The following is a 26353-nucleotide window of genomic DNA, read 5'->3' on the forward strand; positions in this document are numbered from 1 at the left end:
ATGAATAAACTCTATTATATTGAGTACTATTTCCTTGTTTGTTAATCAAAATGTGCATGTGTGTTTATTATTGTTTTATGCCTGCTTTTCCATGCTGGCATGGTTTGCATGGGATTTTCTTTTTTTTATGACCGTGTTTTACAAATTGATGTTGAAGATCTTAATACTGTGACTCCTCCATTGTTTCAGGCATGAATGAATTACCATTATTTGACTTTTCTCTCTGGGAACTCTTTCAATTATTGGATTCTCGAAATATTTTGAGGATATTCCGCAGTATCTTACTTGAACATCAAGTCCTCTTTTATTCTTCAGGTATGTATATTTATTTATTATTCCAAAAAACCCTGATAGTTTCAATGAACTTAATACTAATGTAAATAATTGGTGTGTGTGTGTCATTCATTCATTTGGTTCTCATTGTGCCTTGTGGCACTTGAGGCGACACCAAGATCATTCCCCCTTCCGACACTGAAAGCATCCTTGACATCTTGTTCCATTGTTAACCCTTCTGCTTTTAAGATCTTTTCTTATTGCTCTCCATCACATTTCATTTGGTCAGCTGCCATCTTCTTTTACTTTGTGGAACCCATTGCAAAGCGATCTTGACAACTAAAGTTTGGTTTATAGCAACAAACTCGACCCAGCCGTTTCCATCTCCTTTGCTTCAATGGTTTCTCTTTTTCGTTTCGTTTATGCTTAAGTATTTATCATCTGAGAATCTTCAGTTTTTGCTTTCTTTCTGTTTACGTGTGTGTGTGTGTGTGTGTGTGTGTGTGTATATATATATATATATATGTATATATATATATATATATTTGACAGAATGAGTAGAGATGGTTTTTTTTTGAGGGGATATTTTTTTTTGTATGTATACTTGTAAGAAAAAATCTTTTGCCATTTAAGCAACCAGTAAAACATACATTTTCCAGTTTGGAAACGGCTACTTGAAAGCTTGAAACTCATATCAGAGTCACTGACTGTAAACACCATTAAGATTAAAGTAGAAATCATCCCCTCAAAAAAAACCCATCTCTACTCATTCTTCCAAATACATAGAATACTGTATCAAGAACTTTCTCTTTATTATTCTACTATATATATATATATATATATATATATAAAGCCAAGCTTTATATTTAATTGGTTTATCCACATAGTCTCTCTCTCTCTTCCTTCCTACCTCTTTCTCTCACACACAAAGTTTATGTTGTATTTGTCTATAACTTAAATATTGGACAGAAGCACTCTTAGCAAAGAATGCAATCGTTTGTGTGTTGTTAGTGCTCATGTGTGTCTTTGTGTTTTGTCTGTTAGTAAAACATCTGTCTTTACATTTCTTTTAGATATTTCTTGGTCATATTCTAGAACTATTATTGTCATCAGTTTAATGTCCATAATGGCATAGATTTTATCAACTTGCACAATTTGCAGCTATGCAGTTGCTCATAACCTTCACAAGGCACAGCATTCCAACATTCTAAGCTGTCATTTATCTTCTTTGTCTCAAGTCTTTCTTGGTTTACCCTTACTCTAAGCAGCAACTGTTTTATGATCCAACAAGTAACAGTAATCTATTAATCTACAAAATTTAAAATTAAACATTAATCAATTGTCGTATGCTAGTATCTGTCAATAGTACAAGCAACATTTTTTTGTTGTATCCCATTTAATTGTTCCACGTACCTCCACTTCTTCCCCTTTCCTGTTCCTCTGCCATTCTTCACCCCACTTATTGTTCCTCATTTCCAGTGCCCTCTCATCTCTGCCTCCTTGTCCACTCATTATAGCTATCTCTTATGTACCACAAATTCTCCCTCCCCACTTCCTGTATTCCCTGAATAATCATCCCTACCTCTCTCTTCTTACCTTTACCCCATACTTATATTTCCCCATTAAACTGCACTTTCACTCTTGTTTGCCACTCAATACAGTCACCTCTACCTCCATCTCCAACCATCTAGTTCTCTTCTGTCCCACTCTTATAATTGTCCCTCACTCCTGATCTACTGCCCCCCCCCCCCCGCATCATCTCTTGCTTCTTCAGGGTTTTGCTTTGATACTACATCACTATCATCTTACCATTTTCTCAGGTTCTCCCACCTGCCTGATATAAATGTTAGTCATGTATTTTCTTTCTAACAAGACATTTACCTGTGCCTGGCATAAAAATCACTCCTACTCCCTCTCAAATACTCCTATAACTACCACTTTGTCAAGAGGGCTTTTCCCTTTGCTCCTGTTTTGTTCTTTTCTGTTTTGCAACTTACTTCGCAGTGCCATTAGTGCCAGTGGCATGTAAAAAGCACTGTAAAGTGCTTGGCATTAGGGAGGGGATCTGGCTATAGAAAGCATGTCAAAGCAGACATTGGTGCAGAATGCAGTCCTTGAGCACATCAGATCCTTTCAAACCATCTACTCCTGCCAGTATGGAATATGGGCATTAAATGATGATGACTGGAATATATGACAGGCTTCCATATTGTCAATATTCTAGTCTGAGTGAATGTCAAAATTTCTATACTGTTCCTCTTTAAACAACAGCTGTGGTGAAGGATACTCTAAAAGCTACTACCTTTGTTGGTAACAAAGGGCCTCTCCATTGAAGTGAAAGGCATATAGTATGGTGTGTGAGTGTATGGACAGTTATCTATATGGCAGCAAAACATGGGCTGTAACTGCAGAGGACATATCATCATCGTTTAACGTCCGCTTTCCATGCTAGCATGGGTTGGACGATTTGACTGAGGACTGGTGAAACCGGATAGCAACACCAGCCTCCAATCTGATTTGGCAGAGTTTCTAGAGATGGATGCCCTTCCTAACGCCAACCACTCAGAGAGTGTAGTGGGTGCTTTTACGTGTCACCCGCACGAAGGCCAGTCAGGCGGTACTGGCAACGGCCACGCTCAAAATGGTGTATTTTATGTGCCACCCATACAGGAGCCAGTCCAGGGGCACTGGCAACGATCTCGCTCGAAAATCCTACGAAGGCCAGTCAGGTGGTACTAGCAACGGCCACGCTCAAAATGGTGTATTTTATGTGCCACCCGCACAAGAGCCTGCGCTGGTTGTGCATGTACAACAGTGTAAATGGTTTAAGAGAAAAATTGGATATAAAGAGCATCAGATGTAGTGTGTAAGAGAGAAAACTGTGCTGGTATGGTAGTGTGATGTGTATAGATGAGGACAGTTGCATAAAGAAGATCTCTAACTGTGGAAGGAACCTGTGGAAGAGGTAGACCCAAGAAGATGTGGGACAAAGTGGTGAGAAAGAATCTTCAGATATTGAGCCTCACAGAAGAGATTAGAAGGAACAAGATTTCTAGCAATTTGCTGTGCTTGAGAAAACATGCAAAACTTAGTAAAATCATGGCCATCCATACATACAGACCCCACCACCACCACCACTCACACGCACACACGCACACACACACACACACACACACACACACACACGATGGATTTCCACCAAGTTTCTGTCTACTAAATTCCCTTGCCCACGGTGTCAGACAGGGCATCTGAACCTGAACCCATATGATTGGGAAGAAAGCTTCCTAACCTCACAGCCATCACTGTATCTGGTAATTTCAGTCAGTTCTTTTCTACTCAAGGTACCAGACATGAAATTTTGGGGGCGGGGGCCAGTTAATTAGATCAACCCCAGAATGCAACTGGTACTTAATTTATTGACCCCGAAAGGATGTAAAGCAAAGTTGACCTCGCCGGAGTTTGAACTCAGAACATAATGGCAGGCGAAATACCGCTAAGTATTTTGCCCGGCGTGCTAACGTTTCTGCCAGCTCCCCACCACCTTCAAAGTCAGTCAGTTATCAGTTTATGAAGTTCTTATTGGCCAACCATCTTCTTTCTAACATGTTCCTCTACTAACAGTAGAAGTTCTCTACTTTCTTTACTTCTCAGACTTAACAACTGTAAAACATTGCAAAGATGACAATGCATATTCATTTACAGATTTCTGTCTCCTCTTTCTTGAGAAGTCTAAAAAAAAATAAAAAGGAAAGAAAGACAAAGCCAGACACTTGTATTGATTGTTCAACTTTCTATCCAGTTTATTATTGATCTACATCACAGTCACTGCCGCAGTTGATTCCCCACCCACTTCAACTGTGATGACCTGAACATTGTACCAAACCTCTTCTCTTTTATGATAATCTTCTATTCGCTAGATGTCCTTCACTTCAAGTTTTCCACCATTCAACTTCTGTCACTTGTCTAATTCCAAAACAATGCTCTTCAGTGTCTATAAAAATAGAAACGATAGAAATCTCTTTCACATCTTAGTTTTGTGCAAACTTCTTTGCCTGACTTCTAAGAAAACTGTCTTTCTTTTGACTCTTTGAAAGGTTGTTTGTTAATTATGATCTCCAATCAAGATCTGCTTCATTGACTATAAAAGTGCACAAAGGCGTGCAACTGTAAATCATGCAGGGTTCCTATTTCTGTTATTTACTGGTGAGCATGTGCAGCCTAGTGGTTAGGGTGTTGCACTGACAGTCACCAGGTCATAGTTTCATTTCCCTGAGCCAGGAAGTGTGTTGTGATTTTGAACAAAACACTTCATGTTTTATTACCCCAGTCCACTGAGCTGTAAACTTTGTGACAAATTGGAATCCCATTCAAGGGGTATATTATGATCTCGGTCGCTTATATATCATGAAAATTGAGTAACCAGCCCTATGATATCTAGGATTTGAGACGGTATTGTCGAAGGGATGATGATGATGATGATGATGATGATGATGTTATCTATATTCAAAAATCACCATTTATGGTTAAATATTTCAGGATGTATTTCACTGAGCTCAAGTTATTTCCTTTGCAACATTAAACTTGATGTATTGATGTCATAATGAAACTTCTTCCCTGACTAATTTTTCTCTTGGGTACTACTGTGTTTTTGAGGAATAAGAACATTTTTTTTTTCACCTTTGGCACCAATTGGCATCAATTTAAAATCTTAAATTGCGAAATTTGTTTTGATATAATCCATAATTTTTTTCCCCCTTTTAGGGTTCTAATTTTATCATTTGATAGCATCAAGAAAATAAAATTACACACACACACACACACACATGATAGGTGCACATATGTAACCCCCAAAAGGCAATTGATGCAAATTATATGCTATTGTTGAGGGTTTTCTTTAATGCCATTTTTGGCTTCTATTCAAAATTGTGGAATGCTTATAATATTAATGTAGAAAATGAAGCTGACACTTTCTGATTACATGTTTGGCCTGAGTCACAGACATGCATAGATGTCTGCATGTTTGTGTGTGTGTGTGTGTGTGTGTGTGTGTGTGTGTGTGTGTGAGTACTGGCTAGTTAAGGAGCATATTTTTTTCATTAATCTTTTTCCTTTTCATCTCTGCCTTTTAGTAACATATTCTTATCAATGAAGAAATATGGAAACTTGAACATTTGGAAATTATGATAATCACATACTTTCCTTAATTGATAATCACTTGCAGTGTCAGTTGTGTAACATTCTTGTTTTGATTGCTTATTACATCTACAAGTGGTGTTCCAGTATGACCTTAATCATGCTAAAACAAATTACCGAACACACAATCCTGTAATAAAATTTGCTTCATCTTTAATTCATGTTGTGTGCTACAATATATTTTGCAGAAGCTATCAAAAATGATTAAAATGTTTTGATACAGTCAAAACTACAAGCAATATGATTTTTTTTTTTTTTGTATTTTGTCACATTCATCTTGCCACAAAATATGAAAATATGTCGCTACAAATGTTCATTCATTTTATATCCATTTTATTTTCCCATGTTGCCTTGGGGTGGATGAGTATTTATTATTGTAGCATTATTTTACAGCTAGATGCCCTCCCTGCCACAAACCCTTAACTATTCTTCAAATAAGGGAATATTTTAATTTTATTTCTTTTCAAAAGCCTGGAGGTGTGAGGCAGTTTGTTAGTAGGGCCTGTAAACGTTATCGTTTCACTCAAACAGTTTCATGTGAAGATGCAGAATGTAAACCTGTCATCATCATCATCATCATTTAAACATCCGCTTTTCTGAACTTGCATGGGTCAGATGGAATTTGTTTGAAGCAGATTTTCTATGGCTGGATGCCCTTCCTGTCACCAATTCTCACATGTTTTCCCCATTGCTAAAACATGTTTTACATGACTGGAAACAAACAACATTGCTTGTATGATGATGCTCATATACAATCATCACATGATGTCAAGACAAGGATACACCCACCCTCACACCCACCCTCACACCCACCCTCACACATACATATCTGATGGGCTTCTTTTAGTTTCTTCTACCAAATTCACTCACAAAGCTTTGGTCATCCCAGTGCTATGGCAGAAGACTTGCCCAAGTTGTCACACAATAGGACTGAACTCAAGACAATATGGTTTAGAAACAACCTTCTTAATCGCACAGCCACACCTGTACCTATACGCTTACTTTGGCTAGGCTTTCATCTGTTCCTCAAAGCCTCTTCACTAAGCATCTCGATCCATCCTCGTCACCTTCAGTTCATGGCTAAAATCCAATCTTGTGTCTTACTTCAGGTTCTCAGTAAATATCAAAGTCTCGCACAAGTGTGAGGGCCGCAGAGCACAGGTTTTGATGCCTCTTCCTGGTGTCACATTCAATGATTTGATTTGCTGGGACCTCATTCTGTGTTGTGCTGCCCATCACTTTTGGAAGGCTTCCTAGAGATGCTTATTAGTCATGTACTGTTGTCATTTTGCATCCAGGGCCATTTGTAGCATGTGTGTGTGTGCATGCATGCGTATACATCATCATTAAATGATGATATATATGCACACACACACACACACACACACATGTATGACAAGCTTCCATTACAGCTTCTGTCTTTCAATTTCACTCACAAGGATTAGTTGGTGTTGAAATATATTATCTGGGTTTCAATTAATTCTGAAAATAACAAAGAATTTAGTAAAATGACTTTGTCCTAAACCTGGTGTTTAGAATATATGTGAATCTGAAATGTTGATGGGTGGTGTTCATTTGAAGCATTTTAAAACAAGGAATTTATACCATACAAGTAGGGGAGGTGACAAGCAAGTAGGTATCAGAAGGGTTAACTCCTTTCATTATCATCTTTCTGATGGAATTACCTTTATCTCAATTAATTTTGAAAATAATGAAGACCTTAATTAAATAACTTATTAAGCTGATGTTTTGAACTTAAGTATACCAGGAATTTTGGTAGAACATTTAAATTTAGATATTTTTCAAACAAGAAGTTTGTAACAGAACCAGGGATGATAGTCAGATGAGTTTGCATCAAAAGGATTAATAAAAGACACATAATAGTTTTGCTTTTGAAGCTCCTGTTACTCTAGTGTAAATCAAATTGCTAAATTGAATTTTTATGTTTTATATAGACTGAAAAATATTGGTTTACTGTGCTTGAGAAGACTTGGGAAGCCAAGTGAAATCATTGCTGTGTTTGGTGCTGGTGACACATAACAGGCAGCCATGTTGGTGACATGTAAAAACACCTCTGCCGGTGTCACACAAATGGCATCCATACCAGTGGCACATAAAAAGTATCCATTACACTCTTGGAGTGGTTGGCATTAGGAAAGGCACCCAGCTGTAGAAAACATGCCAATCCAAACTGGAACCTTGTACAGCTTACCAGTTCCAGTCAAACCATCTAACCCATGCCACCATCAAAAATAGACACTAAATGATGAAGATGGTTAACTGTGATGTTTTCACTCATTTTCAACCCCTTCCTTCCTGTTTGCTTGTTCTAGTCCAAAATTTTCAAATATCAGAGAATGTAACATGTTGTTACCTGTATTATTATCACCTGATCTGATTAGAATAGTTGAGAGCATGACTGCAAGTTAATATTTAGATAAAGTAAACACCTGTTGTTTTAATTTTTGTAATTTCCAAAATACTTATGTATTTATATAATCAAAAATAATTCCTGTACGTACTTTTTTTCCCAGCTTGGAAAGCATTCTGCAAGGCATTTAAAGCAGATATAAACACAACTTCTATTCCAAGATTTACTGCATTTCAGTTTTTATGAATATATAATGCAAGTAATATATACAGTTGTCTTCATACCTGTTTAGGCTTAGACAAAAATATTTCACACAATATAATTAAAATTGTGTTTGTAACATTTTTAATGGCTTTGATTAGGATTTTGGCTCTTGTTTAAAACTTGTTGAAATTAATTGTAAACACCTGTAGGAAGTTAAATAAATCTTGGATATTTTCTATTTAGGTAACTTGCTTTAAAAGGAATTTGATAAATGAGAAATTTTCTAAGTTTGTTCATAATCATTTATTTAAATATTAGTTTTCAAATCTTATATATAAAAGTGTTAAAAAATTAGTTTGTTGACAAATGAAGAAGGGAACATTACATAATGTTGACTTTCAGGTTTATTTAAATGGAATTCATTTTCTCATGACTTGAGTTTCACACCATAAATGACTGTTGGTTTGAAACTTGAGTTGCAAGACATGGAATTCAATTCAGATAAATTACATATAATAATAATCATCATCATCATTTAACATCCATTGTCCATGCTGGCATGGGTTGGACAGTTTGACCAGGGCTGGCAAGCTGAAAGGCTGCACCAGACTCCAGTCTGATTTGGCATGGTGTTTCTATAGCTGGATGTCCTTCCTAATGCCAACCACTCCGAGAGTGTATTCGGTGCTTTTACGTGCATGAGACCGGTATCACGATTTTGCTCAGCTTGAAAGGGTCTTCTTCTCAAGCACGACAAATGCCAAAGGTCTTGGTCATTGCCCCCATGAGGCCCAACACTTGAAAGGAACTTAGAGCTACTTTGCCTCTGTGAAGCCCAACGCTCAATGCCAAAGGTCTTGGTCATTGCTTCTGTATGGCCCAACACTCAAAAGGAGTTCAGCCATTTTGTTTGGACCCAACACTTGAAAGGTGCTTTTTACGTGCCAGCGGCATGGGTGCCAGTTATGTGGCACCAGCATCAGCCACGACTATGATTTCACTTGATTTGACAGGTCTGTAAGGCCCAATGTTCGAAGATCATGCTTCACCACCTTGTCCTGGGTCTCCTTCTACCACAGGTTCCCTACACAGTTGGAGGTCGACACATCTTTATGCAGTTGCCCTCATTCATTACACACCAGATGACCAAAGCAGTGCAGTCGTCTCTCTTGCACACCACATCTGATGCCTTGTATGCCTAAATTTTCTCTCAAGATGCTTACACTCTGTTGAACATGCACGCTGACATTGCACATCCAGTGAAGCATGCCAGCTTCATTTCTTTCAAGCTTATGCATGTCCTCAGTTGTCACAGCCCATGTTTCACTGCCATGTAGCATAGCTATTCACACACAGGCATCATACAATCTGCCTTTCACTCTAGGAGAGCGGCCCTTTGTTGCCAGCAGGGTAGGATCTCACTGAACTTTGCCGAGCCTTATCTTATTCTCACAGCTACACTCTCGGAGCATCCACCTCTGCTACTAACATCGTCACCTAGATAACAGAATATATCTACTTCCTCTAGCTTACCCCCCACCCCCACCCCAGTTGATGGAGTTTATTTTCTGCACATTTTCAGTGTTTATTGTACCTGTACATCTTCCACATACAGAAGCTATTTTCTCAGTTAACCTTCCTCTGATATTCCTGCACCTTTTATGTGTCCAAAGCTTACACCGGGTGCATCTTATGGAGTTTCTACCTATGCCTTTTTTACAGATTGAATCTTTAAATTCCTCTGTTATTGTGAGGAGGGCTATGATGGACAAGAAGGGGTTGAGCACTGATCCTTGGTGAACCCCAACTTGTACCCTAAATTCTTTGCTATACTCATTGCCAACCCTCACCTTACTGGTAGCATCCCTATACATGGCTAGTACAGCTCTCACCAACCACTTGTCTATCCCTAGTTTCCACATCAACCACCAGATAAGGGATCGGGGTACCCTGTCAAAAGCTTTCTCCAAGTCAACAAAAGCCAAGTGCAGAGGTTTATCTTTGGCTCTGTATTTCTCTTACAGCTGCCTTACCAGAAATACAGCATCAGTGGTGCTTCTTCCTGGCACAAAACCAAACCATAATCATCCTAAATTTTAATGTCTGTCTTCGATGTTGGCATGGGTTGGATGATTGGACAAGTTCCCACTGCTCAGAGAACTATGTTGTGGTCTACTGTCTGGTTTGGCATGGTTTCTGTGATTGTATGCCCTTTTTAATGCCAACCACTTTACAAATTGTATTGGTGCTCTTTTTCATAGTCATTTTGCAAGTCACAAAATGGCCAAGTGGGGCTGCAGTAGAGGAAGGTAGCTTTATTGCAGGTAATGGAAGGTTAGGATATGAAGGAAGGAGGCAGAACAGGTATTTTAGAAATACTAAAAGTTTAAACAATAAAAAATCATGAAGATATCTGAAGTTGGTTTATAATTTTCCAATATTTTATTCATAGATTTTTTTCTTCTTAAATGTATTTTACTTTCATCTTAAATATCATGATTTTTAAATTAAAATTAGATTGAATAACGATTTTTTTTTTTAATTGTAAAATAAAATTTTCCCCTTGAAGTCATTTGAAATCTTTTGTCCTGAATTATGAGCAGATTTTTTTAGGAATATAATATTTGTCTTATTTAGTCAATTCTTGATTTCACTTAGGTTTTTTTCTTTTTCTTTTTATGTTGTTTCTTTCTGTTGGTGAAATTAATAATTTTATGGCATATGACTCTTTTGTAACCAACAAGTTTTTTCTGCTATATATTTCCCAATTCAAGTTTCTTGTCTTGATGGTTAACCGTAATCTGTTGGAGCACTTTTATTATGTTTCTACAGATTTCAACAGCACACTAGTAGATACTTTCCTTCTGTAATCAAGCAAAGCTAGTGTTTTCATTTAACATAATTATAATGTAACATTAATGATATGTTTTGGTTTTTCCTAACGAAATAGTTGTAACCATTTTGAAATTGTAGGTTTGTAGCCAGTGACATACCACATTTCAGAATGGTTTTATGCAACATATCTTCATATAAGTAAGCAGCTAGTGCAGAGTATATATAATTCCTAACTAATTGTAATACTTACATATGAATTTCAGTTATGAACTGTAATAAAGGTATACGTTTAGATATTCTCAAATTATATGTTTATAGCAATGTTTACTCTGTGTGTGTGTGTGTGTGTGTGTGTGTGTGTGTGGCAGTGTTTACTGTGTGTGTGTTTTTATAGCTGTGTTTATTATACACACACACACACACACACACACACACAGGTATGTGAACAAACAAAAGAAAGCAGCACTCAACACCGATTAGAGTTGCAACTATTTAATCACAGACTGACTCAGCTTTACACTATTCAAAGTTTCATCGGCATGGATCAGTAACTGCATCTTCAGATGTGCAGAGCCTGTCTGACTTCATACATCTGGAAATGTATATATATTTATAGTGAAGACAACTATAAACATAACGAGGAAATAAAATAATTTATTTTCTAAACTAATAATGCTATCAGTCAGGTTTAGATTCGTTTTTGAACTTAATGGTATGAGATGTTGAATTTGGTAGAACATGTTTTATATTAGAGTTGGTTATAATTGATAGTGGAATAGTGACCAAAGAAATGGTTAGTATGGAGGAATTTTGAATCAAATTGCTTTACTCTGGCTCCTTCTCTCATGTTTTAACCCCTCATCTCCTAGCATAAAGTTATCTCTCTTGGGGTTTATGGTCTTGCCAGTTGCCTGGCAACCTCACTTGTGTTGGTAGCACAAACAATACAACCAGTACATACTATAAAGTGGTTGGCATTGGAAAGAGCACTCAGCTGTAGAAAGCATACCAAAGAAGCCATTGGGTCATGATGCAGTCTTTGTACTGATTGGATCCTGTCAAATCAGCTAACCCATGCCATTATGGAATGAGAGTATTAAAGGATGATGATGTCAAAGAACAAAGATACAAAATGGAAACAAATAAAAAGGGTTATAGATATTGTTTTGGATGTTTTTCTACTCTTTGCCAACTTAGAACCTCACTGCCATTACTTTGACTTAACCATTTATATTTAGAAAGTATTAATCAATGTCGGTTATTTAAATTTATCTTTGTTGTCACTGTCATCACCATTGTAACTGTCATTATTATGAACAGAGCCACCGTCTTAATGTAGGTTTCTCTCTATTACTAGACAAGCTGAACATTTCAGTATACCTCACCACATTTTCAGATTACCAGAGGCTCATGTTGTTGGTTGAAGCCCCATGCCCCCTTATGTACAGCAAACATTTCTTTATGCCTCACTAACCTATTGAAATGGTTTACAATCTGATATCTATTTATTATCCCTTACATACTCTCACTTTCTTAATTTACCCCTTGAACAATCTTCTGCCATTCATGTAAGGTACTTTTCCCCCTTTAGCTTGCATCATTGATTTGCATTGCAAATGATGGAAGTTGCAGAGAGCCGTAAGTGTATGACAACTTATCACTTCTACTCCAGCCATTTCTCTTGAAAGAATCAGTTTTGATGTCCAGTTGGGTTCTCAACTCATTTGTGCTCAATTTCACATTTAAATTAACTCTGTATCTAACGGGCTTAATTTCATTTCTTTCCAATCACTGGAAATATTTTGCATGTATGTATGTGTTTGTTTGTTTACATTTGAGCTTGAGAAGTGTCTTCATGCAGTGTGCTCATTGTTACATCTGTTGGCAAATCATCATCTCACTTCAGCCTTTTGATGATGTGTGAAATAAGAGCTCCCTTATTCCAAAACCCACTAAGAGTTGGCAACAAAAAGGGCATCCAGCTGTAAAACAATGCCTCAATATATTCAACTTACCCATGCAAACGTGGGAAAATGAACCTAAAATGAATGAAAAACTTTTATTTCCAATGTTCTAAATCATAAGAGACCTTAATAATATTATAGTAATTGTTATGATGATGATGATATTTCTGTATTTCAGATTACCAGAGACTCATGTTGGTGGCTGAAGCCCTGTGCACCCTTATTTTCCCCTTTACATGGCAGCATGTCTATGTTCCAATCTTGCCGGCATCTCTGTCTCATTTTCTTGATGCACCAGTCCCTTTCATCATGGGTCTTCATCATGGGCAAGAGGATCGGTCGGAATTGAAACTTCCTAGTGAGGTAAGACAATACCATTTCAAATAAATACCAGTTCTCCTCTCTTCTTTAAACATGCATACATTAAATATGTTCCATAAGATTTCTGCTATAATATTTGTTTATTGAGCAAACATTTTGACACGAGAATCAATGACTTAAGATGTTTCTTCATTTCATTCACTCATTTTATGAACAGAGACAAAAAAATGGACAGGTAATTAGATCTGGTATTATATCATTTCTGAAAGATGTTACATAAACATATTTGGTGCAAAAATCTTTACAACTGTTTCAAAAAAGTTTAGTAGTTGGTTGGTGGTGATAATGTGTGGTACAGAAATGGGTGTATACACTGATGTAATACTACATACATTAAACAAGTAAAAATTATTATCAACACATAAATAATAAATATAATACTTTAATATGCTCAAAGTGTTAAAATGCCATATTTTCCCTATGGTACTTAGGGAGCTTCTCTGTGGTTGCATGACTTGCTAGAAATTGCAGTTACATCACCCTCAAATTACATTATGTAAAGTCTATTTTAAAATAAAAAAGGATACATTAGATGATGTGATCCAGGGTAAGCAATGCCTGAGTAAAGAGGGATGATCAAGGATGGAATACTTTTTGTCCTGAATATCTTCATTCAAGGCTGTTTTGGTTCTAAACAACAACTGTACTGGAGTTGTTGTTATTTAGCATAAAACTTGAGTCCCCCCCCCTTCTTTTTATTTTTCTCTGTAATGTAGGACTGTAGGTTATAGGCAGACATGTGGGACTGATTCCAAGCTAAAAGTTTATTTTAGATCTCAACAGTCTTGAAGTGTGATTAAGCATTTTGAAGTTGTACGATACAGACTTCCTGTTCTAAAGTCATCAAAATTAAACCTTTCATCAAAATTTCATGTTAAATGATGTTCTGAAAAAGAAAGGTTGCATATTTGAATAGAATATGGTAACACAAGGATTAAACTGTTTGATACCAACCTACTAGAGACTCTCCTTGGTTTTAAGATACAGACTTCCTGCTTCCAAGTGATCAAGATTCCATGTTAATGTGTGTTCGAATCAATATTTTAATATGATAATTATTTTACTAAATTCTTTATTTTCACAATAAATTGAAACAAAGATAGAGTATTTCAGTAGAAATATGGTTACAGAAGCTAATCCTTCACAGTTCATACTGAATAGAATGCTAAAAGAATTGTATTACTTTAACTTAACAAACTTTAAAAACTGTCTGTTTGTATCTTGTTTCATTTTAGTTGTTGTATTTCATTTAATCAATCCATAGATTGAGAATTGAATAATTCATTGTGTCCTCAACACTGAATGTTTTCCTATCTTTTCAGGCTAGTATGTGTTTTGTGGATATTGATGAGAATAATGTGGACATTCCTGAGGATTTACCATTATTTCCACACCAAAAAGATATGATATTGGAATTATCAGCGTTATTGTCTCGGTACCGTAGTGAATTTAGTAAGGACAATTACACAAGCCAGAGCCTTGATCGGAAGCTTTTGTATGGTTCACGGAAGGGGGGAGGGCAACGTAAACAGAGTGCCTCATCATTGTTCAGTGACCAACATAGTTGGAACACATCTCCTGAAAAGAAATGGGAAATGCTGCAAAACAACGAAGCATGGGTTAAAATATCAACCTTGGCCAAAAAGGCAGGTGTTTGGGATTCTTTCGATGATCCATCTGACAACAACCGAAACAAAGACTCTATGAGTCAAACATTAACTAAAGATGTGTCCGTTATGCCTTCAAAAGAATTGATTGAGCACAAATTTAACAGTGCTGTACGTGAAGTCTTTCTCAATCGTTTTGTACATATGTTCTGTTCTTATGAATCATTTGTCATTCCATCTTCACAAAACATGGAACAATGGCTGAGCAACCGTGAAATGATGCAAAACTTTGACAAAGCTGCATTCTTGAGTGATCAGCCAGAAGCTTATTTACCATTTCTTTCACCGTTTATAGAAACTCAAATGTTCACAACACTTATTGATAATAAAATTCTTTCCCAATGGGAAAGTCCAGATCCTTATTTGAAGGTTTTTGACAATCGTGTGAAACTATTTAAAGAGAAATCTGGTGAAGCACATACACCCACCTATTATCCTTGTGAGACTATTCAAAGTTCTGGTAAGTTATCTGAGTTCTAAGCATGTAATTTATTTTTCAGTGTTGTAAGCACATGATTTTATTTTTTTGTGCTATAAGCATATAGTTTTATTTTTCAGTGTTGTAAGCACAAAATTTTATATATTTGTTTCGTCTGCATATAATTTTATTTTCCCTGATAATTTATCTTAAGGCGCTCATGAATTTACACCAACTTTTAACAGTGTTAAGAGAACTACATTAACTTATGTAGCAATATTTGAAATTCTTGTCAATTTACTGAAAAGAGTCTTACCTTTTTCTGGCTTCTACCTTTTCTGCTATGCAATATTTTTTGTTTTTCAGTTTTAAGGGCAACATTTTAAATTACAAAAGTGCATATTTAACTAGACGGCTGTAAAATATGGTGAAGTATAAGATCTGTGATTAAATCAATTTTTATCATGGGCTTCAACAAATACCTCTACAGCCACCACGATTGACAGCAGATGGTGTTGATCTTATTGTCCTCTTGACATAAAATATATTTTACTGTTCTTAGTATGTAGTAGAAGTGACTACAAAACTGTAGTCACTTGTAATCACCAGATGTGTTGCATTTGATGTCCTTGATACCAGGTCTCCACTAGTTTCCTTAGATATCCAGGACCATTTGCAGTTCCAAATAGAAACAAGATATGTATACACATCAATGCAATCCTCATTATTCCCATCTGAATGATGATGACACCTCTGTTGCTGTTGGTTCTGAGGGTAACTGTGACCACTGGGATTGCTTTTGCAGAAGCCCTCCACAGTTTTTGCATTCTCCTTACGAAGTCTTGCTATTTTCCTATTCTTTACTGTTCTTTAACTGTTTTGTTCATAGCAGCTGAAACAGCCACATCTCTTCTTCTTCTTCTTCTTCTTAGTAGTAGTAGTAGTAGTAGTAGTATTAAGAACTGTTACTAAACTGGTACAATAGTTAAAATCTAGTGGTTATATGTTAGTGTGTATCAGTTACATTCTCTCATTGTATGCTGTGCTTCTCACCCCCCCCCCCCATTCTTTTTAATGACACTCTATTATATTATAGGTGACTTTCTTTCAGGGTGTTTTTGTACATGAAAGATTATTGATCTGTGAAATATGGGTACTTGATTTTTCTCAAATAGATGTTGCTCTTTTTCTTTTTTAATCTTCTTGTATTTATATTTTTCATCTCCTTATTTCTCAAATGTGCTTTTATTATAATGTTGCCCCCCCCCCCACTTTGCCATCTATCACTTCCTTCTCCCGCTCCTATTTTCCTTTAGTTGATATTAAACAGTGATTCCTATTCACTGCATCCTCCTCATCTCTAATCATCTGTCAACCTACCCACCTATCCATCCTCAATTCCCTGTCCCTATTCTTTATCCATCGTCCTGTATCTTGAGTGTATGCTCTGATACTCATCTCCATCTTTTCTCCCTTTCCTGCTGCGGTAGCCCACCTCCCTGAATATTATACCCCCATTATGTTAAGAGGTCTTGTCATGGACGTTGGCAACCACACTGCTGTTGGTGCCATGGAAAAAAGAAGCACCCAGAACACTGTAAAGTAACTGGCATCAGGAAAGGCATCCAGCTCCAGTAACTATGCCAAAGCAGACACTGGAGCCATGTGCTGTCGTCTGGCTTGTCGGATTTTGTTGTACTGTTCAAGCACTTCCAGCATGGAAGGCAGACATTGAATGACGATGATCTTTTTATTTTTCTCCTAAGTATTTACTTTCTAAATCCATATTTATATTTAAAATCTATAAATGAGAGTATAGAAGTGTTCTAAAATATTATTCCTCAACCAGATAAACCCTATTGTTAAGTAGGGAGTAAAATATTAGCAATAAATAATTTTACTCACCCCCCCCCCCCCCTTTTGGTTTGGTATTTTACGAAGAAGATCAGCTTGAAATATCTCATTTATTCTGTAACTTGTTATGGACATTGTAGTCCGTAGATTTGTTCCTTATTTTTTAACAATCTTGTTTTTATTCTTTTTACCAAAGAACATTTTTTTATACAGCTAGGCATAGGCATGGCCGTGTGGTTGAGAAGCTTGTTCTCCAAATCATGTGGTCTCAGGTTCAGTCCCACTGCATGGCACCTTGGGCAAGTATCTTACTATAAGCTTAGGTTAACCAAAGCCATGCAAGTGGATTTGGTAGATGGAAACTGGAAGAAGCCCATCATGTGTGTATGTTTATACATATATGTGTGTGTTTGTGTGTACAACACACAACAGGGGTTTTGATATCCTGTGACAGTTGTAAATGAGTGTCACTGTCACACAAGCAGTGTTGTTCTCTTCTAGTCTTCCATGAAAAGCCTGTCCAGCCATGGAGAAATATTACCTTGCTTGGAAATTGGTAAGGATTGGTGTCAAGAAAGGCATCTGGCTGCATAATATCTGCCTCAACATTTTCCATCTGAGCCATGCAAACATGCAAAAGTAGACATTCAATGATGATGAATTGAAGTCGATTAATAGACAGAAATTGAATGGTTTACAAGTTAGTCCATTAAAGCAAATAGAATAGAAACTCTTAGAAATAAGTAATATATTCCTGTCTTTGTTTCTCTTTCGTCTTTTTTTGGCTCAATAATGAGATATAAAGAATAATAATACTCTATTGTGGTTTTTAACTGATTTATTGATTTTTGTTTTTGTTTGACTTTGGATAGTGATCAGTGTAGTGATCAATTCATGTGTACTAGTTTACATGGCTATTGATGTATGTGTATATATGTCGGTGTGTATATATACAGATGTGTGTGTGTGGTGTCATGTAAACAGCACCTGATACACTCTGTAAAGTGGTAAGTGGTTGGTGTTAGGAAGGGCATCCTGCTGTAGAAACCGTGCCTAAGCAGACTATGGAACCAGGCACAGCATGAAAAACAGATGAGGATGTATGTATGTGTGTATGTGTATATATATATATATATATATATATATATGAAAGAAGGTTTGAAAATGCACTTATCTTAAAGATATTTATTTACTTAACCGGTTTCACTTTTTTAGAAAAAGATTATCAAAAGTCTTTGAGAATAATAAAAAATGTTAAAAAACAGTTCAAGTATTAAAATGCATATATACATTCTTTGATGATAAAATATATTTAAAGTATAAAGCTTTGTATGAACTTTGTATTGTTACATACTGATTATCACACATTCTCTGATATTAAAATGAAATTGTTAAAAACAGTGTTAAAAACGGTGTATGAAAATACACATATGGAAAACTACATATACATATTCTTATACATATTCTTTGACAATCGAATAAAGTTGAAGAGGAACTGACCTGGCTTTTTTCTCTTGTGTATATTGAGGGAATGTTTTACTGTCTTAAGAGACAGTATGACTGGCTAGCTGGGGTGGGAGGGAAGAAGAGTTAAAGAAGATTTTTTTATTTTTGGTTGGTCTGTGACAGTCTGTCATGGTTTTTGGGACTGGTTTTGTGCACATCTCTATGTGTGTGTGTATATATGTGTGTTTGTGTCCGTGTGTGTGTGTGTGTGTGTGCCATTTTTATTGGTCCCAGAGTTTATTGTGGAATGTGTATATGAGTGTGTTTGAGTGTTTTTTGTGTCGGTGGGGATGTTAGGTGTGTGTATGTGAGAGTGTGTGTATATCTCTTTGTCTGAGTATGTATGTGTTGTTTTGATCGTCCTTGTGGTGTGTGTGTGTGAGAGCATCCGTATGTATGTGTGAGGGTGTGTACGTATGTGTGCGTATGTGTGTGTATGTATGTGTGCATGTGTAAGCAAACGTATGTGTGTGATGGTTCATATGTATGTGTATGTCTATGTCTGTATGCGTGCGTGCGTGTGGCATGTGTATATGAGTATGCGTGTGTTTTATCTATGGTAGGATGGTGTGTGTATGTGTGTGCACGTTTGTGTGAGTGTATGTGTGTGATTAATATTTGTTAGGGTGTTGTGTGTGCGCATGTGTGTGTATGTGTATATGTGTTTGTTCGTGTGTGTGCGTGAGTGCGTGTGTATGTGTGTTTGTGTGTTTTTTGTGTCGGTGGGGATGTTAGGTGTGTGTACGTGAGACTGTGCGTATATCTATTTTTCTGAGTATGTGTGTTGTTTTAATCGTCCTTGTGGTGTGTGTGTGTGAGAGAGAGCAACCGTATGTATGTGTGAGGGTGTGTACATATGTGTGCGTCTGTGTGTGTATGTATGTGTGCGTCTGTGTGTGTGCGTGGGAGTGTTTTTTGTGAGTGTGGGAGTGTGTGTGTGTACGTGAGTGTGTGTGTGTCTCTCTCTGAGTGAGTGTGTTGTTTTAAATACCCTTGTGGTGTATATAATATAACTTTGCCCAGGCTAATAAGAATAGCCTGGGCAAAGTTCAGAAAGCTCCTACCTCTGTTGACAACTAAGGGCCTCTCACTCAGAGTGAAAGGTAGATTATATGATGCATGTGTGTGAACTGCCATGCTACACGGCAGTGAAACATGGGCTGTGATTGCTGAGGATATGCGTTGGCTTCAAAGAAATAAACTCATATGATCCGTTGGATGTGTAATGCTAGTGTGCATACACAACAGAGTGTAAATGCTCTGAGAGAAAAGTTAGACATAAGATGCACGAGCTGTGGTGTGCAGAAGAGATGACTGAGCTTATATGGTCATGTGTTGCATATGGATGAGGACAGCTGTGTAAAGAAGTGTCACACACTTAACAGTGGAAGGAACCTGTGGAAGAGGTAGACCCAGTAAGACATGGGGGGAAGCAAAACCTTCAAACATTGGGTCTTACAGAGGCAATCACAAGAGACTGAGACCTTTGGAGATATGCCGTGTTTGAGAAGACCGGGCAAGTAAAGTGAGATCGCAGCCGTGGCCAATGCCAGTGTTGCATAAGCAGCTCATTTAAAAGTACGCTTGAGTCATCGGGCAATGTGATGTGTTTCAGAAAACCTGTTGAGTCTAGTGAAACCGAAATTGTAGTTGTGACCAGTGCTGCTTGACTGGCATCCATGCTGGTGGCATGTAATGAGCACCATTCAAACGTGGGTCAATGCTAGTGCCACCTGACCATCTCTCCATGCTGGTGGCATGTAAAAAATACCATGCGAATGTGTTCTATGCCAGTGTCCCCTGACTGGTGCCTGTGCTGATTGTACGTAAAAAGCACCATCTGAATGTGGTTGATACCAGTACCCCCAGACTGGCTCCTGTGTCAGTGGTAAGTAAAAAGCACCCACTACACTCCCAGAGTGGTTGGTGTTAGGAAGGGCATCCAGCTGTAGAAACCTTGCCAGATCAGATTGGAGCATGGTGCAGCCCACTGGCTTGCCAGTCCACAGTCAAACCGTCCAACCCATGCTAGCATGGAAAGCGGACATTTAAACAATGATGATGATGGTGTGTGTGCGTGCTTGCATATATATGTGTGTGCATATATCATCATCATCATCGTTTAACGTCCGCTTTCCATGCTAGCATGGGTTGGACGATTTGACTGAGGACTGGTGCAACCGGATGGCTACACCAGGCTCCAGTCTAATTTGGCAGAGTTTCTACAGCTGGATGCCCTTCCTAATGCCAACCACTCAGAGTGTAGTGGGTGCTTTTACGTGTCAGCCGCACGAAAACGGCCACGCTCGAAATGGTGTCTTTTATGTGCCACCCGCACAAGAGCCAGCCCAGGGGCACTGGCAACGATCTCGCTCGAAAACCCTACAAGGCCAGTCGCGCGCGCGTGTGTGTGTGTGTGTGTATAAACGGATTTTGATACATTTGTAAAGAGAAAGTTGAATTATAAAATTAGTTGTTTCTTTTGTTGGTCATTATTATCATTAATTAGCAGTGCCCATGGAAATTCCACAGTCATTAAGAAAATTCTATGATGAAATTGTATATTTCTTTGAAACATTTGATTCTTGAGAAAATGTGAAAATCTACATACTCAGTACTGAAGTGAGAATCAGTCTGTCTGTCTGCCTGCCTGTCTGTCTGTCTATCTGTCTGCCTGTCTGTCTGTCTGTCTGCCTGCCTGCCTGCCTGTCTGTCTGTCTGTCTATCTGTCTGCCTGTCTGCCTGTCTGTCTGCCTGTCTATCTATCTCGCTATTTTTTTTTTTCATGATCCCTTTTAATCGAAATTTTATTTTTCTCCTTTTTCTTTCTTCAAAAGAAAAGCTCTACATTGTATTTTGTCCCCTCTGTGTTTAGCCCTGTGTGGCTAATAAAGAAACGTTTCTGTCTGTCTGTCTATCTGTCTGTCTGATTATCTGTCTGTCTGTCTATTTGTCTATCTACTTATCTGTCTACCTATCTACCTACCTTGGCTAGAGGCCCTTTGAAGTTTGAGACCCTAGGCTTACATATAAATCCACTGATGAACTGTATGGCATTTTATCACTCCCCTCTACTATTAGGGAAGTTGTCTTCAACAAAACTAGAGGGTCCCCTCTACTACTTTGTGTACCTCCTTTCAATTATCTAAGCCTTTTATCCTTTCAATTATCTAAGCTATTAAAGTTTATTTTATCTGTTGGCAAATAATCTTTCATAAAATTATGTCTGCAACTACTGTCGTTATGATTCATCTGTGGAAACAAAACCATCTGGAGCTGATATAAGCAAAAAATAGTTGCTTGTCGATTTGCTATCATTACTTTATTTACGGCTTAGATAAGAAGTCAGTGTAGCTGTCCATCTATTCATTTCATTGATTTCTTTCAAAGCCAGATTTTCATTAGGGAAAGTTATACTTTACACTCTCATGTTGTACTGTGGGGGATTTTTGTCAACACTAGTAAGATTTGAAATCACTACATAGAATTAAATATTCTGATGCTCTTACATTGACTAAATATCTATAATTTCAGTGTACTCGGTGTTTTTTAATTTTATTTTGTTAATATTAACACAAGTTGACCCTTTAGTATTCAAACCAACCAAACCCAACCAAAAATTATTCTACCTGTTTTATGTTGAAACTGACCAGATCAGACCTCTCAAACCTACTCTTCAATGTTATTCTAAAAATAAACAACCACATTATCAAAACCTGAAAGCTACAAGATAATACATGATTCATTCAAAACAATGTGAATAAATAAAGATTAAATTTGACAGGATAATCTGAATGCTAATAGGTTAAGGTAATGGATTTGGTAAAAACCCATTAAGCACCAGATTAAATATCTAACAGTGTTTAGTTTTATAGATGCATATTCTCCCTCTCACCCTCTCTCACTACATTACTCTCTCACTCTCTTCATGCTCTGTGCCTCCCTCTTTTCTCTCTCTTTCAACCACATCTAATTTTCCCTTTGTTCATCCCCTGTCTACTATATCATCATTACTTTTCTCCCCCTACACTGTCAGCCATCTCTTACGCACCCAATCTTCTGCATCATTGGTTATCCCCACCCCTTTCACTACACCACCCTTCAACCTTACCATATCTTTACAGGCATCTCTTACCACCCCTTCTCTCACCCATTCCCCATACATTCTTGCAACCTCCATCCCCCCCCCCATTCCTACTTCCTTGATTCCACCCCAACCCCACCCCAACCCCACCACTCTTGAGGATCATCACAGATCCTTCCTCGCCACAACTCTTATCTCTTCCCTGCCCTGCTCAATCAGCTCCACACTCTTCTTTATTGTAAGTAGTCCTGGAGCTCCTCTACACCCCAGAAACAAAAAATCTGACCTGCTCAGGCCATTTCTCTTATCTCCTCATTTGCTAACATAAAGCCATCCTCCTCTCGTTCTGAGTCTTGCAAAGGACACGGTGACCTCACTAGTGCTGGTGGCATGAAAAAAGAAGGCACCCACTATACTGTATAAAGTGACTGGTGTTAGGAAGAACATCCAGGTGTAGAAACCAGGTGAAAGCAGTCACAGGAGTATGATGCACTCTTTGGAAAACATTAGATCCTGTCGACTCATCTGATCTATGCCAGCATGGATGGTTAAATGATGATATTCTGTCCAGATGCTGCTGGATTAAATTTCCTCTTTATCTGAGCATGTATTAGTAATACACTGAAGCAGTGCAATAATCTTTACCCGTCTCCTTAGGACAACCCAACGAAACTAATATTAATTAGAACCCAGTTATTTCCATAGAGCATAATTTTTTAGATGGTAAGACCTTAGAGTTAAGGGATATATATATATATATATATATATATATATATATATATATATATACAAGAATATTTGGAGAAGCAACTCAATGCTAATCTCTGTATATTTATGATATATATATATATATATATATATATATATATATATATATATATATTTAGAGAGAGAAAGAGAGAGAGAGCAGCTTTCACCAAATTATAATAATTGTCCCTGTCTTGTTAGTCATCTCATAAATGGAGAACAATTTTTTTTATTGCTCGTATTTATCAGTAATCTCAGGTAGGTGTTGTTCAGGGGCAGGACCATATACTATTCCGAGGGGTGTTGTATTAGTCTTTACTCTTTTGATACCAACTACTTGAGACTGTTCCTGGTCCTAAGATTCAAGCTCCCTGTTTAAACTGATCAAAATTAAAACCTTCCATCAAAAGTTCATGTTATATTCCAAAGACTAGCTTCATCATCAAAAAGGAAGGTTCATCGTTCTTATGGGTAGGATGGAATTTATTGAAGCTTACATATTTCTGGCCAGATACCCTTCCTAACACCAACCTTTTTCCATTTCTAAGCAAGGGTATTTACGAAAGATTGGAACTGGGCATTCTTTGCATGATGGTGACACTTGTTTACTAATATCATGTGAAATCAAGGAGACTGACTCACACACACACACACACACACACACACTTATACAGTTTCTTTCAGTTTCTATCTACCAAATCCACTCACAAGACTTTGGTTGGCCCAGGTCTATAACCGATGGCACTTCCCCAGTCTCCCATACATTGGGACTGAACCTCAAGCCATGTAATTGGGAAGTAAATTCCTTACTACCCAGCCATGCCTGTGATTGTAAAATGTTATTTTAGTAAATTCTTCATTATTTTCTGGCTTGATTGAAACAACAGCAGTGAACTTTAACAGAAATTATGCTAACAAAAATATTAGAACAGCTTTCACAGTAAGTGCGAGTGAATGGGCTGATGTCCAATATGGTAGACTTCTTTATGTTGTATGATACGAGTTAAATTATTAAGAATGATCATCCTATCAGCATGGTTGACTTAGCACAAATGATACAATGAATAAAATTAGATGCTTTATTTTAATATTTGTTTCTGCACTCAATTCTTGTACCTAATGAAAACTTGTTTTTTTAGTCACTTCTTTTGTCATTCTAGATGTCTCTCTTCGACCAATTCTATAAACTACTTCAGATTGACCATTATTTACTTGATAAGATTTTAATGAGTACTTGGTGATAATATTTTAATTCTTAATATTATTTACCTAAAGGGGTTTTAAAAATACCTATCAACACAAAATTATGTCAGTTTTGATTGGAAAAAATTTTTAAAAAAGCTAATAGAATTACATAAGAAAAGTAATTGAACTTTGTATGCCTAATAATTGCACAATTTAATTTACAGCAAAACTTTTAGATTTCCTTAAAAGTGTCCATTTGAAAGTATGTCAGATTGATTGATTATCGTTAAATTATTTCTGCCTGTAGATGGTTCTGGTTGTTTTACTGGCAAAATGTTAAAGCTTGGAACATTGTAAATATTTTATATCTCTTTGGCCTGCTGTCCACTTTCATTCATCACCCCCCACCTCTCTCTCTCTCTCTCTATATTTGATTGGGTGGTTGATTTTCTCAGCTTATTCATGTACACATCACACTATATTATATGTACCGTCACAACTTTAATTTAGTTTTTATCACAACTGACGAATGGGAGCATGAAACTCTGAGTAACAGTTTTTGTGATAATTTTGCAGCTTTAATAAAAGCATATTACTTTACCTTTAGTATTTGAGTACTATTTTTTCCACCTTGTTTTGCACTTATGTGCTCACCTCTGTGTGTGTGTCTGTGTTTAACAAGCAATATGTGGATTTATCTAATTTGGTGATACTCACAAAAAAGCTCCTTTCGTGAATGAGGCTCTAAACCAAAACACAAGGGTGTAATGCATAGTGATATCAATGGTTCCCTGGGATGGTGTAATGCCTAGTGCCCCTATGCAGCTGAAACCCAGTAAACCCAATCAATAATATTTCAAAAATGACTTTTTGTCGTTGTTGTTGTTGTCATCATGGTTATCCGTCTTTCTTCAGGGATGATAGTTTTCTTTCTCGTCCATGTTGGTTTGTTGATGCACTCTAAGATGGCCAATGAGTCCAATTTGGGCTTTGAAGCATTTTCCGCATTACTGGGCAGGTTGTTCCTCGGTCGGGGTGGAGATCTGGTCTGGGTTGCAGTTGTACCTTATTGCTCTTTCTTTGCTCTTCTTTTAGTTCTTCACATTTGTTTGTCTCGAATGTAGTTGTTCCTTCACGGATGAGGGATCTCCAGAAGTTTGGATCATTTGCATTTTCTTCCCAGTTGTTGAAGTCTGTTACAATTTTTCATGTTGGCCTTCAACAGATCCCTGTAGCCCTTCTTCTGTTCTCCCTTCTTCCTGTTTCCTTCTTTCAGCTGAGAATTGATCTGTTTCAGGGATCAGTCATCAGACATTCCAACAACATGCCCACTCTGCCTCAGTTGACTTTCGATGATGTGAGCCTCGTTACTTGTTGTTTTGGCTGATTTCAAGAGGCTGATATTTTAGTTTTGGACTTGAGACTGGCAAGGTTGAACAATTTCCTTTAGGTTCAATAAATGATTTTGATACCTGATAGAAGATCTTCTTTAATGATGTGCAGGGTGGTAGCGATGAAGATGACGAACACATCCCTATTTTACTCACATTTTTACTTGGAAATGATCAGATGTTCCTTTTTTGACCAGGACAGTCACAAACATGTCATGATGGAGGAATCTTAGAATGCAGATGTACTTAGGAGGGCATCCATAGATGGAGAGAATGTCCC

The 26353-nt window shown here is 37.3% G+C and overlaps 1 protein-coding gene across 1 annotated transcript in view; it reads left to right on the plus strand.

Annotated features, from left to right (window-relative positions):
* The window catches only part of LOC106883526 (DENN domain-containing protein 5B), a gene marked incomplete at its 5' end in the record, with an annotated part of 134389 nt that overhangs the window by 16932 nt on the left and 91104 nt on the right, over positions 1-26353 (plus strand). Inside the window, 3 exons of the mRNA XM_089348318.1 lie at positions 190-315; positions 13019-13203; positions 14544-15348. Coding sequence (XP_089204444.1) covers positions 190-315; positions 13019-13203; positions 14544-15348 — 1116 coding nt within the window. The remainder of the gene's footprint in view (positions 1-189; positions 316-13018; positions 13204-14543; positions 15349-26353) is intronic.

This window comes from Octopus bimaculoides, chromosome 3 (assembly GCF_046866305.1).
Source record: "Octopus bimaculoides isolate indiv1 chromosome 3, ASM4686630v1, whole genome shotgun sequence".
NCBI lineage: Eukaryota > Metazoa > Mollusca > Cephalopoda > Octopoda > Octopodidae > Octopus > Octopus bimaculoides.